General features: G+C 33.7%; 4 protein-coding genes across 4 annotated transcripts; all 4 read left to right on the top strand.

The window, feature by feature from the left end:
• Window positions 1–3,390: 3,390 nt before the first annotated feature.
• LOC121742621 (F-box protein At3g07870-like) lies at window positions 3,391–5,399 on the top strand. Its single transcript, XM_042135819.1, has 2 exons — window positions 3,391–3,468; window positions 3,943–5,399. The coding sequence occupies exon 2, from the start codon at window positions 3,964–3,966 to the stop codon at window positions 4,945–4,947; it is 984 nt and encodes a 327-aa protein (XP_041991753.1). The 5' UTR covers window positions 3,391–3,468; window positions 3,943–3,963; the 3' UTR covers window positions 4,948–5,399.
• A 510-nt stretch (window positions 5,400–5,909) lies between these two features.
• On the top strand, window positions 5,910–7,874 carry LOC121811140 (F-box protein At5g62510-like). The gene has a single exon (XM_042211936.1). It carries the CDS (start codon window positions 6,521–6,523, stop codon window positions 6,998–7,000), a length of 480 nt encoding a protein of 159 aa, XP_042067870.1. The 5' UTR covers window positions 5,910–6,520; the 3' UTR covers window positions 7,001–7,874.
• A 2,809-nt stretch (window positions 7,875–10,683) lies between these two features.
• LOC121811327 (F-box protein CPR1-like) lies at window positions 10,684–12,577 on the top strand. The gene is made up of 2 exons (XM_042212163.1): window positions 10,684–10,779; window positions 11,251–12,577. The coding sequence occupies exon 2, from the start codon at window positions 11,277–11,279 to the stop codon at window positions 12,009–12,011; it is 735 nt and encodes a 244-aa protein (XP_042068097.1). The 5' UTR covers window positions 10,684–10,779; window positions 11,251–11,276; the 3' UTR covers window positions 12,012–12,577.
• Window positions 12,578–18,544: 5,967 nt separating this feature from the next.
• On the top strand, window positions 18,545–20,519 carry LOC121742554 (methyl-CpG-binding domain-containing protein 11-like). The gene is made up of 3 exons (XM_042135720.1): window positions 18,545–18,693; window positions 19,509–19,659; window positions 19,802–20,519. The coding sequence occupies exons 1-3, from the start codon at window positions 18,616–18,618 to the stop codon at window positions 20,326–20,328; spliced, it is 756 nt and encodes a 251-aa protein (XP_041991654.1). The 5' UTR covers window positions 18,545–18,615; the 3' UTR covers window positions 20,329–20,519.
• The last annotated feature ends 151 nt before the right edge of the window (window positions 20,520–20,670 follow it).

Raw genomic sequence — 20,670 nt, 5'->3', positions numbered from 1 at the left:
AGAAAAAGATATGACGGAAAGGCATGAAAATATTTATTGGGTAACAATGAAGATTTGCCACAATGAGACAAAGGGCATGAGAATCTTGACTTAGGTGATACACACAATTTCATTTCAATTAATCCTCCAAAATCCGATTAGATTTTTGGTCACCTTTCCTTACCAATAGTTTTAACTTTTAAATTATATAATTCAAATTTTTTCTATGATATTTTATTATATGTAAATCGTATTTGGAGTTATTAATCTTATAAAAGATTCTCATAGACTTGAAGCATAGAAATAATGCTTGATTCTAAATTTGTTTTAAAATAATGATTGAAAATTTGGGAGGTGGAATGGTGAAAGAAGAAAAACCATGTGTGAATTCTAATTTTCCGGCTCATCTATTAAATTCATTCTTCTTTTAAAAGAGGGTTACTATTTGTAAATGATTGTTTGCAAAAAATAAATCCAACAAAATAATTATATTTTTGAGACATGAAAGGCCCACAAAAAAATGAGTAATGGAAATGGGCTTGGGGAGAGAGAGAGGATAATAAAGCCAGTAATTAATTTACATATGTAGTAATATAATATATTGATATGTTCAGATAAATAGTCATTTCGTATTTTTATTTTTTTGTGGAAGCTGATATCGTATAAATAGTCCTTGAAGTAATTTGTCTTCTTATAGAAGTCTTTTTCAATGAAGTTAGATTTTATGAAAGCTATTCAAGCGTTTCAAAAGAAAACATCAATTTAAAAGTTTATAAAAATAATATTATTCCAAAAACAGGAATGAAAACCGGCAAATATTTCTTTATCAAGAACCCCATTAGTCACTGATAAAATCTTTTAATTTGTTTATACTATAGTTTATTTTATTTTTTAAATGGAAACATCGTTCAATCTCAATGCAAAATTAACATGTCATAGTACTCTTACCATTCGAATCAGGGTTTGAGACCAAACATATTTCGATTCACTTGTGGGATCTGGGCAGACCGGGGGGAACCACAACGGCTCCTCTCTTCTCGAGAATCCGTACATCCCTTAGGCTATAATGTTGATTAGTTTTTCCATGTTGTGCTTTATTTGCCAAGAAAGGGCAATCACTAAATTCATGGTTGAGTTATAGGTGTACATAATAAAAGGGCAAAGTGTGGGAAAAAAGGGGTAAAATCTTCCATGATCATGAGACACTAAGATCTATGGCATTGACATTGCACAGTACTTTCTCTTCTTAAAAGAGAAGTTCATCTCTTTGTGTCACCTTTTTTCTCTTATATGAATAGATGTTTGGTTAGTGGGGTTACATTGTTTTATTGCTCAACAGCTGATAAAATGGCATCTCTAGATGCCAAATAATTATATATGTACTATTATGTATACATATCGAAAAAATGTATTATGTATATATAAAAATACTAACATTGACTTGTCACTTTGAGGACAATTAAGCAGTATAGGGAGTATTTCTTTTGTACAATGAATAAGACTATAATGTTAGAGATGGATGGTTAAACTACTCAGTTGTTTGCCCTAGAATCGGATCGTTGGCCATGGTTCCGAGTTTGATTCCAATTTTTTTGAACAGTAAATAGAGTGTTCGATTCAAAATTATTTTGAGCCTGTAATGGAACCACCGATTTTGGTTCTATTGCCGAAACCTTTCACGGGCCGATTTTGAGTCCACCTTTCTGTGGGATTAGAACTGACAATTTCCGGCCTGACGACATCACTATGTAATGTATTCCAATATATAAATTGAAATTCAGTTCGATGTTGGAATATCTTAAGAGCAACATAAAAGTTTTACTCATGTACAAAAGTATGTTCAACCATATTCTATAGTTAAACGAAGTAGTATTATTAAGATTCAGATTGGAATTTATATAAGTAATATAGTATTATTAAAATCGGATCTTTATCTTTTTCCTGATGAGACGATCTCATATGATTATTGTGGCATTGTTTTTTGTGAAGGTTTTAAATCTCGATACATGCATTTTTCATACATTCTTGAAATAGAATAATGTGTATAGTAATTTTTGTAGATAGTTATCCATATTGACCTAATATGGTTGAAGAATGATGGGAGTATGCCACCATGACTTGGGTAGGCCATGAGCCATAGCATGCCTTGGACCAAATCATGTAACATTACTTACCTTTGCCTTCTTTGCATCATACATGAGAGAGAAAGGGCAATCATAAATTATAGTATTCTTTTTTTACTTTGTTATCATATCATTATTTTCTTTTCTATTTTCCATTTTGTAAAAAAGTTGTTAAGTAGCTTTGGTAGGGTGCTTCTGCTAAACAACAAACATTCTATATTGGAAAGCACTCATTTTTCCTTATAACATTTCAATTTTGTTGTTATTACAAATAGTGTTTGATTTGGTATCAAATCCTACTTAAATAGATGCCACACATATATATCAATATATATCTAGATAATCAATAAATTTATGTACCAAATGCATAGACGACATGCACGTAGTTTGGATAAGATAGAATTAATTCTCTACGACTTGATGTCCAACAAGCTTCAATAATAGTAGTTCACATTTTTTTTCTTTATTTCCACGTGAATAATAAAGATGGCCTCATATTTTTTTGCATAAAATCTAAGTAAACATTGTACTTTTCGATAAGATTAAATTTATCCTCATTATTCTGTAAATCATATAATTCCATATGGTTTTTTTGAGCCTATTATCTTTGGACTCTTGCTCGCCTCTCGTGGCTCGATCATTTTCTTTCTTTCGTGGAATGTGCTATAGTTTCGGGGGATGAAATAGTATATTTTTTTCGCAATTAGGTCTTTCATGCCACTAATTAGACCATTCGATCGTCAGTTAATTCGTTCACTCCACCATCCAGACCATCCAATTAACGATTTTCTTGTTTGTTAGTAGTGGAAGATGTGAACATTTTGGTGGGCCAAAACAATCCGGTTAATGGGCCTTATCCAAATGAACAAGTGGATAAGGAATTTATGATTTTTGGTTGAAAAGTCTAGAATTGTAGGAAAATAATATATTGATGTGACAAATTTTGTTCATATCACATACATCATGTCCCTACTTCAATGGATCCTAGATAATTATTAGTGAAAATTGTAAACTTTTTTTGATCTCATACGTGCAATGAAAGACCGGTCCGTGCCATCAAAAGGTACTAAAAAAGTATAATTAGGGTAATGTTGAGACTTAGAAATCGTCTATCATTTTTTTTCTTCCATTTATGATGTAATAATTTAGAGTATATTTTAACCTAACTTTGTGTTCCATTTAGATAAGGCCCAATTTCTTAATAATTATGGGCCGTAGGCTTATTGAGCCCATTGCGCGCTTTTTCCCACCTTTGGCATTCAGCGCTCAAAAATTAGTAGTTTTATTTCGAAAATCTCATCACATTTCGATCCATTTTGCGATTGCAGCGGTGCAACTCTGAAGATCCGCCGTCTCCCTCCCCAAGGTGAATCATTACAATGAGCTTGCTTATTTGCATTTGGAAATTTTTATCTCTGTGTTTTTAGTTCGTTTTCCCACCTAATATACCTTTGTTTTAGGGATTTCAGTACTTATTTTACCCCCTTTTTAGGCGTTGTTGTCAAACTATAGCATTCATGTATTTTCCTTGCTGTAGATCTTGTTTTAGGCTTAACAAATTTGCTCAATTTAGCTTTGTCGAATTCGTTAGGGTTTTAATTTTTAAATTCAATTTTTTAATCTGAAGACTTTGTATACATGATTTGTACTTGATTTCTGCTAAATTTGTTATTAGCCACACCAAATTTACCAAATTAAAATAGGATTTGGAGACCTTAATTTTGATGCTGTGAATTACACTTTCAAGTGTGTTACTTTTGATCACATCAATATTTTGCTGCTGCTGCTCTGTATTCCTGTTTATTATGTTAATGATCAAGGGGTTATTACGTTGATCTAGGAAAACTGTTGAAATTCCAAAATGGGTGAAGGTATCGTCAAATATCTACCACCAGAAGTCATCGTAAATATCCTCTCAAGACTCCCCACTCGAGCAGCTGCGGTCTGCAAGTGTGTTTGTAAGCCATGGCTCGGTCTGCTCGCTACTCCTGAGTTTGTGAATCCCCATATGTCTAGATCAGTCCCGGGCCTTGCTGTTGAAACACACTCAAACTCGTTCGAAATCATTGAATTTGTGGATGAGCTTGGCCTCGACGTTGATGTGGAGCATCGCTGGGATGTGGCCTTCAACTTCGAACTCCCCTTTGATGAGCCAATCCATAGTTCAGCTACTGGTTTGATCTTTCTAAGAGGCATCGATCATGGTGATCTTATCCTGTGCAATCCGATCTCACGTGACTATATCAAGCTCCCTTCTCCTCGACAAACCACCTCAAATGATCAGCTTGTTTCTGAGAATTTTGGATTTGGAGTGAGCGGAATGACCAGCCAGTATAAGGTGGTTAGGGTTTTCGTTGAGAAACCACTACATGAGGAGTACGAAAATAATCCATTACCATTTGAGTGCCAATATGAGTGCCAAGTGTACACTGTTGGAACCGGATCTTGGAGAAAAATTCCTTCTGGTAGCCTGCACATGTTTTGTGAGGATCTTGGGGGGGTACTTCTGAACGGAAATCTCCATTGGATGGTAATAGATATAACCACAGGCTACTATGTTGAACGAATTTCTTGCCTTGATCTCGAAACAGAACTTTTTAGAACATTTTCTGTACCTCCTCCTTGTGGCATAGGTTCACGCGATTGTAAGACACCCTCTGTTTTGAGGGGCTGTCTCTGTGTAAGCCATATTACGGCTGATGGGGAGATTGTGATCTGGTTGATGAAGGAATATGGAGATGAGAAATCTTGGACGAAGGAAGTTTTTGTCGGCGAAGTTCTTAGAGGACTTAATGATGAACTTCATGTTGTCCGATCAGAGTTTTCGAAAATGGGGACATCTTGATGGAATGGGCAAGGGGCAGGACATTCTACTACTCGAACAAGACTCAAACTTTTGACTATGACGTCAAGTTTCGAGGGGATCATAGTTCTTACATCTCTACGACCATGTATGCCTCAAGCTTTGTCTCTCTCGAGAATTTTGGCATGGAGAATGTAAGCTCATTTTGAGCCGTGACTGTAGTTTGATGTCTGATGATGAAATGCATGAATGGTGAGGGAGGGATATGAAAGACAAACCTCTTCTTATATCATGCAATGGAACCTCTTTTGCAAAGACAACATTAGTATTTTCTTGGGTTTTATTTGTGATGAGGAGAGGAGTAGCTTTCTTGCTTTATTAGTTCTATTAAAGATTAACTGGTAATTGTGTATCTGATTTATCGTCCCTAGTTGTAGCCTTATAAATCAAAATTAATCGATCACTAAAATAACATCTTAAGGTTATTTTTAATTTATACCTTTTGCACCACTAACAACATATATTAGTCATTTTCTTTTTTTATTCCTTCTTATTTTATGTTTTGATAATTCTTGACAAAGAAACTCTTAGTTTATATCACAAACTAGATATTCACATAGATAAATCAATTTGATTATGTAATAAACTCCCATGCATCTACATTTCATTTAATAAAAGATTACAAACTTAAATGGGTTTGTTTCAATAGTCGTAATGTTTGAAACCGACCACCACACAACGATGCAACATTACTAATTTAACATAATTTTATACTCAATAACAATTTATAAAATAATATGAATCTTAACACAATCAAATAATACAAATTGGAGATAGAGATGCTACTATGAATTTAATGGAGACAATATAATTATATAAATAAGTATACCAAACATATGAATGGAAGTAATCAAGTAAATAAGGAAGAGCAATTTCATTTCTTTTCACATATGTTAAACTTATTATTTCTTCCATCCCAATTCAATTGTGAATCTTTAATGCAATCTATTTTATTTTATTTTATTTTCTCTTCTTCACTTAAATTATTAAATTTCATCGTCATAAAATTTCGAATCAATTTGTCTCAAGCACACAGACGACTGCAGCGGCGCCGCTCTCCAGTTCCGCCGTCTCCACCGCATTCCGAAATAAGGTGAATCATTACAATAAGCTTTCTTATTTCACATCTACAGTTTTCTATTTCTCTGTTTGTAGCTCTTAATATGCCTTTGTTATCGGGATTTCGCAGTAAATTGATGCTTATTTTACTCTTTTATCTACTTGTTGTAGATATTGCTTTATCGGTATCAAATTTGCTGAATATAGTCTTGTGAAATGCGTTAGGGCTTTAGACTTATATTCAATTTTGTTGTATTCCTGCATTTTGATGCTCTATAATATGGAGATTTTGTTGCTCAATTTTGTGTATATATAACCTAGAACCGTTTTTATATGGATTTGGGATTTGGCCTAATATCAGTTTTTGTGATATTATGATTTTGATGTTGTAAATAGCAGATTAATAATTTGATGTTGCTCTGTTTTACATTTTTTTTGTGTTAATGATCAAGGGGTTATTACACACCGAGAGAGGAAAACTACGGGTAATTCCAAAATGGGCGAAGATTTCTTCGAATATCTACCATCAGAAATCGTAGTAAATATCCTCTCAAGACTCCCCATTCAAGACGCTATGGCTTGCAAGTGTGTTTGTAAACCATGGCTTGTTCTTCTCGCTACCCCTGAGTTTGTGAATTCCCATCTTTCTATATCAGTCCCAGGCATTGCTGTTGAAACACACTCAAAGTCATTCTACGTCATGGAGATCGTGGATGAGCTATGCGATGAGGAGCATCGGTATACAGCCTTCAACTTCAAACTGCCCTTTGATGAGCCAATCCATAGTTCTGCTAATGGTTTGATCTTTCTAAGAGGCGTCGGTCGTGGTGATCTTATCCTGTGCAATCCAGTCACACGTGACTATATCAAGCTCCCTTCTCCTCGACAAACCACCTCAGAACATCAGCTTGTATATGAGAATATTGGATTTGGAGTGAGCAGAACGACTGGCCAATATAAGGTGGTCACTACATGAGGAGTACAAAAAACCACGACATGAGTACACAAATGAGTGCCAAGTATACACTGTTGGAACCGGAATGTGGAGAAATGTTCCCCTCGGTAGCCTACACCTTTTTCTTGACAAGCTTGGAGGGTTCCTTTTTAATGGAAATCTTCATTGGAGGGTAGTTGAGAAAATTGGAGATGACTTGATTGAATGGATTTTTTGCCTTGATCTTGAAACAGAACTTTTTAGCACCTTTGCTACAACACCCTATATCCATGGTGTAAGTCCCTACTATATTAAGACACCATGTGTTTTGAGGGATTGCCTCTGTTTGTGCTATAAAACTGGTACAAATGTTCGTGAGCTTGCAATTTGGTCGATGAAGGAATATGGGAATGAAAAATCTTGGACAATGGAAGTTTTGACCGGTCCAGCTTTCGGAGGATATTCTGTACTTCATGCTTGCCCGTTCAAAGTTTTCGAGAATGGTGACATCTTGCTGGAATGTGATAGGGAGAATCTATGCTGCTACTCCAACAAGACTAAAACTTACTATGACTTCTTTATTTGAGATTGTGATGAGTATATATCTACGACCATGTATACCCCAAGCTTTCTCACTCTGAAGAATTTTGTGATGGAGAATGTGAGCTCATTTTGAGCTGTGACTGCCATTTGATGTCTGCTGATGAAATACATGAATGGTGAGGGATGCTCTTACTAGTTAGTTTCTTTGGATTAGGCCTAAAAACCATTTAGTATTGTACTTTGCAGAAATTGTTGTTATGCATACCAAATTTACCAACTTACTTTTTGTGGAATGGATTAGGGATTAGGCCTAAATTCAAAATTGTAATATTAGGATTTGCATAATGAAGACTAACATTGATGTTGCTAGTTAGTATTTTCTTTCAGTTAAATAGTTTGGAGAAGGCAGTGGCGGAACTTACTGCTCGTCTGCTCTTTGGAAATGACTATTTGAGGAATTCTTTATTGAGTCATGGTTTTGATTTTAAAGAATTCCATAATTTTTTTAAAATAATAATATTGATTTATATATAAATTAAATTATTCAATTTAAATTTTAGGAGCATTCACTATAAAAAAAACTTTTAAAGTATTTTGAGGATGTAAATAACTGAGAAAAAATTACATATGTTGAAATTTTTTGAAAATATGTTTTTTTATAGTAGGAGACTAAGACTTCCATTTGTATCTTTGTGACACCAACGATGAAAACACTTTTTAAAGTTTGTGTGGTATTTTTAAAAAAATAAATTAACTTTTTTAATTGTATTAAAAATATCTTGGCCATTTTCTTATAGACATACAACTTATTTACACTTATTTTTATTCTTTTTAGATTTGAGTTCAACCTTAATACATGAAGTCATTTAATGGGAAAGCAATAGGCCTGCTTTTTCGGCCAGTTCCAGTTCTAACCCAACCGGTTGACCAATTAACCAGTTTCAAATTTTCATAAATCTTAGAATCGGAACTGGGACCGGAACTGACCTGTTCCGGTTCCGAATCGGAACCGATGTTTAATTTTAATCCGAATTTATTTATAATTTTAAATATTTCAATACTAATAAATAATAATCCAACATCGGGATATATAACAAATAATTCCTAAAAAATTCAAATAAATACACAAAAAATACAAACTAACAATACAACAATATTCATATATGGGTAAGAGTAATGCCAAGTGTAGTAGGTCGGACTAGGTTATGTTGGCAATTCTTTTATAAAAAAGGATTTCTAAAATTTAACAATTTTTTGAAAAGGAGTTTTAAAATTGAATTCCATTTTTCTTTTTTTTTTGCTAAATAAATATTCAATGGAATTTCTAATACTAATTGATCTTGTAGTGACCTTTTTGTTTAATATGGAACAATTAATGCAAACAGGTTAAAATTGTATATTAAATGAATTGTTACATAACTTTATTATAAATTTAAAATTCTATCATATGAAATGATATTGTATTTGTACATGTCTTCTGAAAATTAAAAACAAACTTATGATGTTCTACTCATAGTAGTTAGTTCATAAAAAATGGATTGGGGAAATAATTGTAGATTCAAAGCATCACGGTTTAAATATTTTAAATACTTCAGAAAACAGAGCTTGCAAATTTAACACTGTTTAAATCTTAAAATAAAACAATGTTTCAAATTATTTTATTTCAATTCAATATTAATTCAATTAAATTAGATTTATTAGTATATTTAATTATTAAAAAAATAAAATTGAAATGTAATTCAGTTCCCGATTAGGAACCGGTCGGTTCTGATTTTATATAAAAAGTTGGAGGTACCGGAACCGGTTTTCCGGTTCCCGGTTAACCGAGAACCCGGGAACCGTTGAAGCACCCCTAGAAAGCAATGTTGTTTGTCTTATCGAAATTTGCTTTAGCATTCATTTTTTGCAATCTTCTTCATTTCATTGAATTCCATAGGCAATTTTAAATTCGCATCAAAGTAAATAAATATTGGAGTATTCAAATGTGCATGACAATAAGTTGGAATACAATTTAACCACTAGTAATGTTGCAGACAAATTCTCGTTACTAATAGAAATACAATTCGATTAAAGCTACCACGAAACATATTTCTTCAAAGATGACTCAGAGTTATCGTGTGCCAAATAAATACCATCGCTCTTCACTGCAAACACATTTAAGGACCGAGTAATATTAGGATCTTCACTCTTGTAAACATCGAAAGCTAATTGCTTCGTACCCCACCAAAAGTGACAGAAGTATAGAGTAGAACCAAAAAAATTAGGGCAGAAGTTCCACTTAAAATCTTGACCTACAATAATATTGTGAAATCCTAAATCTTCATCGCCGGATGCACAGTGCAACCTCAAAGGTTTGGAATTTTTTGGGAGAAGATTCACGATACGAACCCAATTATCCTTACGTAGTTCCAAGTAGCATCCATGTGATGCAAATGGTTGCAAAATGATTGCTATTACAAAAACAAGTAAGTGAATCTTGAGCATGTTGAAATTGAGAGAGGGTGAGATAATTCAACAATTCACCTATTGATTTCATTATATAGACAAAAATAAATCATTTATTAATTTTTAACTATAATTTAAACACATATCTTAGATTCAGATAGTACAATTCTTGTTTCATATATATTCAATTAATTAATCAGATCAAGTATTAAATCTTAGAGGCAACGATCCATTAACGGTATAACCTTTTTGACCTTGAAATTATATTTTGGGTAGTCATACTACCTTTATATATTTTATTTTTCGTAATTATATATCAGGACTAATATGCCCTAATGTTATTTTTATGAACTTCTTTTCAAAATTCAGTTTCTTGCTTTTTGAATTGATTGTCATTGGATTTACTTGCTAATTTGTGGACTATGCAAATATTAAGTCAACTAATTTGTTTTTATTTTCTCTTTCCTTTTATCTTTATATTTTTATTTGTATACTCTGAAACTTTTTATATGCGTTCTTCTTAAGTTTCAAATTTTAAGAATTTTAAATAAAGTAAAATTTTAGAAAGTAAAAAAAAAATTAAGATCAAAATTATGAAAATTTTAAAATCAAAACCTTAAAAAAATGAATATCAAAATTGTGTTAGTAGTATTTTCAGTGATGAAGTAATAATATTGACTTAGTAACATCAAAATTTAATTTATTTTTCTTTAATACCTATTTTATGGCATTTTGCGCAAAAATTGTGACCATTTTTCGAATACGTCACATTTCGGCGACTGCGGCGGCGCCACTCTGAAGATCCGCCGTCTCCACTGCATTCCCCCCAAAAGGTGAATCATTACAGTCAGCTTTCTTATTTTAACACTCCATAGTTTTCAATCTCTCTGTTTCTAGCTACCATGCCTTTGTTTTTTGGATTTCGCAGTCAATTGATGCTTAATTTACCCATTTTTTTGGCGTTATTGTAAGAATGTAGTATTCATGTATTTTGATCTTGTAGATCTTGTTTTATACACAATTTTATATTCAATTTTGTAATCGTGTAATTAGGATTTGTAATTCTATACTCAATTTTTGCATATATATTAACCTAAAACCAATTTAGTAGTATAACATAGTATAACTTTGGTTTCTGCAAAATTTGTTATTAGCCTTAAGATTTTTTTTGCGAAATAGGGATTATGCCTAAAATTCAATTTTGTAATATTAGGATTTCGAAAATGGAGACATGCATTTTGATGCTGTAAATTACACTTGCAAGTGTGCTATTTTGATGTTGCTCTGTTTTCATTTTTTGGTAGTGATCAAGGGGTTATTACGCCTAGAGATGAAAACTGCTGATAATTCCAAAATGGATCAAGATTTCTTCGAATATCTACCATCAGAAATCGTAGTAAATATCCTCTCAAGACTCCCCACTCGAGCCGCTACAGTCTGCAAGTGTGTTTGTAAGCCATGGCTCGGTCTTCTCGCTACTCCTGAGTTTGTGAATTCCCATATTTCGAGATCAGTCCCCGGCATCGCTGTTGAAACACGCTCAAGGTCATACGACGTCATTGAGTTTGTGGATGAACTAGGCCTCAGCTTCGATGACGAGCATCGTACGAATGTAGCCTTCAACTTCGAACTCCCTTTTGATGAGCCAATGCATAGTTCAGCCAATGGTTTGATCTTTCTATATGGTGTCATTCATGAAGATCTTATCCTGTGCAATCCAATCACGCGTGACTATATCAAGCTCCCTTGTCCTCGACAAACCTCCCCAAAAGATCAGATTGACACAGAGACATTTGGATTTGGAGTGAGCAAGATGACTGGCCAATATAAGGTGGTTAGGCTTTTCAGTGAAAAACCACTCCATGAGGAGTACAAAATTGAGTGCCAAGTATACAATGTTGGAACCGGATCGTGGAGAAAAGTTCCCTCCGGTAGCATTGATAGCTCGCTAAGGTTATATGAAGACGTTCGAGGGGTACTTCTGAATGGAAATCTTCATTGGATGGTTGACAAAACAACAAATTTCTCTTGTAGATGGGTTCTTCGCTTTGATCTTGAAACATAAGTTTTTAGCGTCTTTTCTGCACCTCCTCCTATCGGTATAAATTTTGTCTTTGGTAAGTCACTCTGTGTTTTCAGGGATTGCCTCGGTTTAAGTGATTTTTCAACCGATGGGAGCATTTTAATCTGGTTTTTGGAGGAAGATAAGGGGCGTTGGCCAAAGGACTTTATCCGTGAGTTTGATAGACGCGATCATTTTAATCATGTTTGGCCAATAAGAGCTTTCGAAAATGGTGATGTCTTCATGGAATCGGATTTTGGAAATCTACTCTACTACTCCAACAAGTCGAAAACTTTTGACTATGACGTTGTGGTTCGAGAGGGTCGTGATACTTACACCCCTACGACCATGTATGCCTCAAGCTTTCTCTCACTAAAGAGTTTTGTGATGGAGAATGTTAGCTCATTTTGAGTTATGAATGTTGGCTCTTTTGTAGGATTGTCTTGGACCTCTCTGAACATTGTTTTCTTTAAGTTAAATTGCAGTTCTTGCCTTCCTTTTTTGCTTAGTTTGGAGAGGGCAGTTGTTTAATGTTTTGTTCATGAAAATCTATTAATATTAGGCAAAAACTAAATTCTGAGCATCGTCCCATCTAGAGCTTGAAAAACAACCTTTGACTTCTGAGCATAATAAATTATAGAGTTGTATGAATAATACTATAACTAAAAAGACCATAAATATTGATGTGGCATTATAAATCATAGAGTTGTATGAATAATATAACTATATGCTTGGTGGGATTAATCTTGCAATTATCTCAAGAATCTTGTAATCATTATCCCTTTCATTTATTTAAATCAATTTGTATTAATGATCTTGTTTTCTGGGGTAGAATGTGTATAGCCCAAAAAATGAGTGTGATTTAACACATTCCAAATAACAATGAGATAAAAACTGACTTCAAAAAATAAAATCTCATCTCATTTCACAAGCTCAGTGCAAATTTCAAGCCAATACGACACAATTGATGTTCCCGGCTGCGCCTATTAGAACTTCATCATTTTATATTTGATGATGTTTGTATTAATGAGCAAGCATTAGAAACAATGATATCAATGGAGCTTTTGCTATAAGCCTTTTTTTTTCCTTCTTTTTCTTTTTCTTCATATCTTTATCAAGAAGGCTATGCAAAGCCTCAAACAAAATACTCCCTTCGTCCCCAAATATTGTCTCACTTTGACCGGACACGGATTTTAAGAAATGTAATGAAAACAAGGTTGAAAAAGTTAATGGAATGCGAGTCCTACTTTTATATATTAGTTTTATAATAAAATGTGAGTATAAATGAGTTAGTGGAATATGAGGTTCACTATAAAAAATGATAAATAGTGAAATGTGACAAATTTCATGGGACGGACGGAAATAGAAAAATGGGAGAATAATTCATATTGGAGTATTCAAATGTGTTGAGCAAGAAACAAGATATACTGGAATACAGAGTAATACGACAAATAATGATAAATAAACTCTCGTTAATGAGTATTCAAATAAGCACTAAAAATCTAAGATGAATAATAGTATAAGATTTATTAGAATACAAATTAATCGCTAGTAAAGCTACCACGTGACATATTGCTTCAAAGACGATTGTGAAAGATCGTTTGCAAAGTAAATACCATCGCTCTTTGCCGCCCATACATTTAGTGATTTTCGAAGAGTTGACTGATCACCCTTATAAACATAGAGAGAAATTTGTTTTGGAGGCCATGAAAAATGACAATGAAAGAAAGTAGTACCCCAAATATTAGGGCAGAAACTCCAATGATAGTCTTGACCTTCAGTAATATTATGAAAGCCAAAATCGTCATCATGGGATGCACAATGCACCGTCAGAGGTCGGGAATTTTGCGGGAGAAGATTTAAGACATGAACGTTGCGCTTCTTAGTACGGAAGATGCAACCATGAACATCGAATGCCTGCAAAATGTTTGCTATTACAAACACAACAAAATAAATCTTCAACATGTTCAAATTCAGATAGGGTGAGATGATTCAATAATTCCACGCTATTGGCTTCATTATATAGGCGAAAATGAGTTATTTATTACTAAAACGTATCACAATTCGAAATATTTAGATGCTAAAAAATCTTATTTCACATTAATTCAATACAAATTTGGATATTGTATATTACTCCCATCATCTATCATTAATGTCCCAACTCAGCATAAGGTATCATATGAGAAAAAAAGGAAACTTGAGATAATTTTAGTTTGCTTGTTTTGTTAATTATTTAAATTTTGATTGTACAATTAATAATACTGATAGTTTTCTCAATTTGGCCCAACTGAGACCAACCGACGTGCTCGACCAATTTTATTTATTTTATATTTTCATCTATAAATACACATATTCTACATTATATTTTCCAATTATTTTTATTTTTTATTTAATATATAGTATAAATTTTAATAAAAAATGACTTTAGTAGTATGCCTTGATCCTAATAAATGGGCTTTACATGAATAAGGGTTGGTCCGGCCCAATGAGTATCATTGAGCCGCGATGGCCCAACATGAAATCGAATGTGTGAACAAAATTCCGGATTGGGCTTGCTTTTTCTCGGGTCAGCCCGACCGATACTTAGAATAAAATATTGTGCTAACTTATTTCGCAGTAAATTGATGCTTATTTTATCATTTTTTTGCATTGTTGTAAAACTATAGTATCCATGCATTTTGCTTCTTGTAGATCTTGTTTTAGTCCATAATGATTTTGATGAATTCAATCTTGTGGAATGCGTTAGGGTTTTAGGCTTACATTCGATTTTGTAATTCGTGTTTCTATATTTAGATAGTATAATGTATAGTAAATATTTTATTGCTGCAAAATTTTGTATATGTATAACCTAAAATGATTTAGTACTTTGCGAAAATTGTTATTAGCCATACCAAATTATATTTTGTGGAATGGATTGGGGATTAGAACTAAATTAATTACACCAATATGTGATGCAAAGAAATACTCATATGTGGAATGTATTATGATTATAACTATGTCATTATATACTTCTACCTAGCCCTATACTACTCCATCCACTAACTTTAATAATTATATTATGCGTATGACATTAACAATGCTATTAAAAACTAGTAAATTTGACTTAAATGGAAAATAACCTTAAATACTACTACTACAATAATTATTTTCCCAAAATATATAAATATTCATTCCTTAGTGGTATGGTTGGGGATCGAGATATATATATATATATATATATATATATAGGGAACTATATATAGGGAGATGATCAAAATAAGTATGTGTTTAAATCCAGAAATGCAGACCAAATCTTGGTCCTAGGATTAGATGATCTAATGGTCAATAATTAACCAAAAACACGGAAGGTCATAATTAAGCAATTTTAGGTCATATTATAATATTTGGGTTTAATGTCATGCTAAGATCGTTTTAGGTCATGCTTTGTTAGCATGACCTAAAAATTACCTAATTATGACCTAAAAGTGACCTAATTATGATATTGTTCTGCGTTTCTGTATTTAAATCTAGTTTTGCATAGATCAAAACTATATATATATATATATATATATATGCTTGCAACTCTTGTTCATTCTCCAATATGAGATATTGTTTACCCTCACAGGTATTGTAATTCCTTCTTTAAAAGTTCTGAGTGTATAGCTCACTGATCATAATGTCATCGAATTATATACCATTACTAAAATGACATATAATAAATCAGCAATAAGGAAATAGAAGTATGAGTAGATATCATTGGTGCATTTTAGGCTTAATTTCAGCATATTCGTGTATTTATTTCCATCTGATACGCTGCTGCAACTGAGTCATAATACTCCTTCACTAAAGCAAAATACATTTCTTATATTTTTCAAAGTGAGTAAAGTTTAACTACACAAACAATTGAAAATGACCTAAATAAAGTGTATAAGATATTATTCTGATAAATTATCCCCCACACACATACATGCGATGTGACACACACACAGCCCACTTCCTTATAAATTAGCATCAAATTATCATATTCCTAGATTCTAAAACCTTCTTTTATGATGATTTTAGTCACATGACCATATTTAATTTTCTTATCTTAATTTAATCATCACGCGTGCCATACACCATTACGTGTATCAATTGTAAATTCATAGTTGAATATTAATGCCTACTCAATTAATACTACTCAAATCACATTATAGGCTCATAGCTGCCAAATTTGAACTAATGAGTCCTCTCTTTTGAGAAATGCAACACTTTCATAGTACTAATCTTTTGAGGCCTTCCCTACGACCATATATGCCTCAAGTTTTCTCTCTCAAGAGTTTTGTGAAGGAAAATGTGACCTTATTTTGAGTTGTGACTTTGTAGTTTCATGTGTGATGAGGAACATGAGAGATTGTACCTCTTTTGCCAAGATATTTAAGTTTTTTATTAGAAATGGGTCACTCACCTCTTAAAAGGCCTCATAAGGGGGAGGGTTATCCACACTTATATAGATTAGATGAGATCTTCACCAAGTCGATGTGGGACAGGGGGAGGGTTATCCACACTTATATAGATTAGATGGGATCTTCACCAAGTCGATGTGGGACATAATTTAGAGGATTTAACACGCCCCCTCACGTGTGGACCGGAAAGGACATCGGTCTTCCATCACGTGGGTAGGCAATGCAAGAGAAACCATCATCGATGTGGGCCGGAAAGGACATTGGTCTTCCACTCGTGAGGTAGATAAGAGATAAAGAGAAAACCATCATCGACTTGGGCCCGCTCTGATACCATATTAGAAATGAGCCACTCACCCCTTAAAAGGCCTCATAAGGGGGAGGGTTATCCACACTTATATAGATTAGATGAGATCTTCACCAAGTCGATGTGGGACAGAATTTAGAGGATTTAACATTTTTCTTGCCAAGATAGTTACGTAGTTTCTTGGATAAACTGGAATACAATTTAATCACTAGTAAAGCTACCACAAATCAAATTGCTTCAAAGGCGACTCTAAGGGATCATTTGCAAAGTAAATACTATCACTCTTTGCCACCCACACATTTAATGATTTTTGAAGATGATACTGATCACCTTTAAAAACATAGAGAGAAAATTGCTTCGGAGCTCACCAAAAATCACAAAAAAAAGTAGTACCCCAATTTTCGACATGTTTAGATTTCATATAAGGTGAGATGATTCAATAATTCACCCTATTGGATTTGTTAAATAGGTTACTGATTAAAAATCATCACATTTTTAAATATTTAGATGGTAAAAAATCGCATCTCACATTAATACAGTACAAATTTGGATACTATATTACTCACATCATCTACCATCAAATTTCCCAACTCAGCACAGGCATCAGATAGGCGAAAAAGAAAACGTGGGATAAATTTAGTTTGCTTGTTTTGTTAACTATTAAATTTTGATTGTACGATTAATATTATTGATAAGCTAACATATTTAGCTACTTTTTTGGTCAATCAAAATTTGTTGTTCGCAAATTTTGGATTTGGCCCAGCAGAGACCAACCGACGTGCTTGACCAATTTTATTTATTTTATATTTTCATTTATAAATACACATATTCCACAATTTGTTTTTTCATTAATTTATTATTTTCTTTTTTATTTAATACATAAATATTTTAAGAAAATTTGAATTTGGTAGTGTGCCTTGATCCTAATAAATGGGCTTTACATGAACATGTTTTGGTCTGGCCCAATGAGTATAATTAGCCGACATGACCCAACTGATGCTCAGACAAAAATAAAACCAATTCATCGTGAGTTATCAGAATACTATATTGTGCTAAACTGGAATATATATTTTATTGCAACTTAGTTTCCAATCCCTAAGTATGTTGGGGTAATCCCAATAATTATGTAACTTTTCATATTGTTATAATAGGGGAATATTCAGGGTTCGGTTGGGTAGATGATATCTTGCCGGGTGCGTTAAAATTCTAACATTGTTTAAATTACTAACTTGCTAACTCATCAATGCAGTGTATTAAAAATGTCAATACGATCACATTAAAATGTCAACATATATTTGTGTTTACATTTAAATATTAATGTCAACATAATGCATTAAAATATCAACTTAAGTTTATATTGACATTTCAGTATTATTGTGTTGACATTTTTAATATATTGCGTTGATGGGTTAGCAAGTTAGCAATTTAAGAAAAGTTATCAACGGATCACACCCCTTACATTATAATTTAATATTTTATTAAAAATATCTTACTTTTAACTTTGTCTATCAAATAAAAAATAAAATAGAATATTAATTTATTGGTCTTTTATCTCAATTTTTTCACATCCTAATATTAATTTTAATCTATAAAAACTATTAAACCAATCCTCTACGCGGTGCTGATTTATGCATGAGAGTTTTTTGAGGGTTTAGAACCTGGAAGAAATAAGAAAAATGAAAATAAAAAAATAGAAGATGGCGCGAAAGAAGGCGGATGCGAAAGGGGTTAGTTAATGGCAGTTAATAGTAGCCGTGAAGTCCAGACCCACACCTGTCACGCTCTTCACCTCCCTCACCTATCAATTAATCTTTTAAATGCCGATATTAATTTTCTTGCCCCAATTTTGCCAAATTTTATTTTCGACGACCAAGGAGAAATGGCGAGTGAAGAAGCTAATCACCATAACGACGTCGTTCCTGCCGACCTCCCTGCTCCCTCCGGCTGGTCAAAGAAGGTCCCCTCGTGCTCCATTTCATTATCTATTTATTTTGTTTCGTCTGTAAATTTCTTAGTTGCATTTCTAATTTGTGTGAATTTGTGGAGCTGTCGGGGGTTTGTTTCGGTGATTAGTTCGAGAAACGGATTCTTCGGTTTTTCTCGTTGAATTTGCGTTGAATTTATTTATGGAAGGTTTCTAGGTTTTTGTTTGTTAATAATTTATTTTGGTTTAATTTCAGAATGCCGTTTCGAGTTTTCTGTAATTAAGTGCTAATTTGCGAGTTTACGGCGGATTAGGTTTTCGATTGTTTGAAATTAATTTTTAGATGAGTGAGTAATTAATTGACTTTTAAATTTTTATTGCTTGGGTTTCAGAGCTTCTGCATAATTGTGAGCATTTTAAGGTGAATTATTATGCGTATTAATTTTCTGCTATTGTTCTTGTTCATCTGGTTTTGGTGTTGGCTGAATATTCCTTTTGCAATTCAATTCGTTAGACTGAGATTCGATCTTAATTAGCTGATTGGTATGAGTTATCTATACATTTAGCTAATGTTTCAACAATCATAAAAAATAAAATAAATCTACGTTAATGGCCTTCATTCAGGGCTTGCTGTTTTTTTGTGTGTGTTTTCAGTGTTTTGGTGTGTCAATTTTCCATCCCTCTTTGTTGGTTATGAACTTTGATTACCATTTCGTTGTGTTTTTCCGTGTTTTGGGGTGTGAATTACCTATTCAATGCTGGCTGCTTTTTGTGTTTTCTGTGTTTTCTTCGTTGGTTATGAACTTTGATTTTCTACTGTTCTCATTATTGTTATGTAAAATTATCAGTTTGCTCCAAAGAAAAGCGGCACCCCTCAAAGGAATGAAGTTGTTTTTGTATCCCCGACTGGTGAGGAGATCAAGAGTAAGAGACAGCTGGAGCAGTACCTCAAGTCTCATCCAGGAGGACCGTCAACCTCTGAATTCGACTGGAGTAAAGGTATACTTTCTCTCTCTCAAGCATCTGAACAATCGATTGGAAATGTCTGACGTTGTTGGTTGTGCTAGAACTGATACATGAATCTCATGTATGTCTATTTGGTGACAAATGTGATGAACCATCTATGTTATGTGTTACACAGGTGATACTCCTAGGCGTTCTGCGAGATTGAGTGAGAAGTCTAAGGAAGTCACTGCCGCCCCTACAAGTCAATCTCCCAAGAAAAAGCAAAAGAGATCCGCCACAAAGGCGGCCGTAGAGAAGAGCAATGCTGACGCAGAAGAGGACGAAGCCACGGGTGAGAAAGATGCCACTGCTGAAGAAACTAAAGACCCTCTAGAAACCCCTACTGCCGGTGCCAAAGACGCCATGGATGAAGACCTCATTGCAGGAAGCGAAGATGCACAGAAGAAACCAGACACGGAGGAATCTCCAGCCGGTGCTGAGGATCCCAACAACGCATCTACCGTCGTGCAGGAGCCAAAGGCAGAGGAATATAAGGAGGCGCCCGATGCTGAGAACCAAGGAGCTGAGGACTCAGGAAGCGGTGGAAAGGACACTCTGGAAGAGGCAAAGGTGGATACGGAGGTGGGTCTTTCGGATACGAAGGAGAAAGAAGCAGACGAGAAGGAAGAGGCGGTGTTGAAAGAGCCCACAACAGGTAGTTGAGGCATGGGGTTGAAATTCTTTTTTTTGTGCCTGAGCTAGAGATGCTAACTGGTGATTGTAGATCTGCTCTAGAAAATAACCCTTAGGAATTCTTGTACCAAATGACTATTATGAATTCTCTTGTCTTCATATTCCTTTGGGTGATGGTCTGTGTGGGTATTAATGATTATGAGATTCTTAATTCAGGTTCAGATCTTATCTTCATTGTTTTGAACACAAAACGAAATTGTTTGGTGAATGAAAATTGTCCTAAATTCTTGTGTTTAGACAAAATACTCATATTTGTTTTTTTCCATACTCATAAGTGGATTGATTACACACACTATTAAAAGTATTATATGA

The sequence above is a fragment of the Salvia splendens genome, chromosome 7, assembly GCF_004379255.2.
Source record: "Salvia splendens isolate huo1 chromosome 7, SspV2, whole genome shotgun sequence".
NCBI classification, from domain to species: domain Eukaryota; kingdom Viridiplantae; phylum Streptophyta; class Magnoliopsida; order Lamiales; family Lamiaceae; genus Salvia; species Salvia splendens.
Note: the sequence above shows the minus strand (reverse complement) of the source record. Positions and strands in the feature narration are given on the sequence as shown.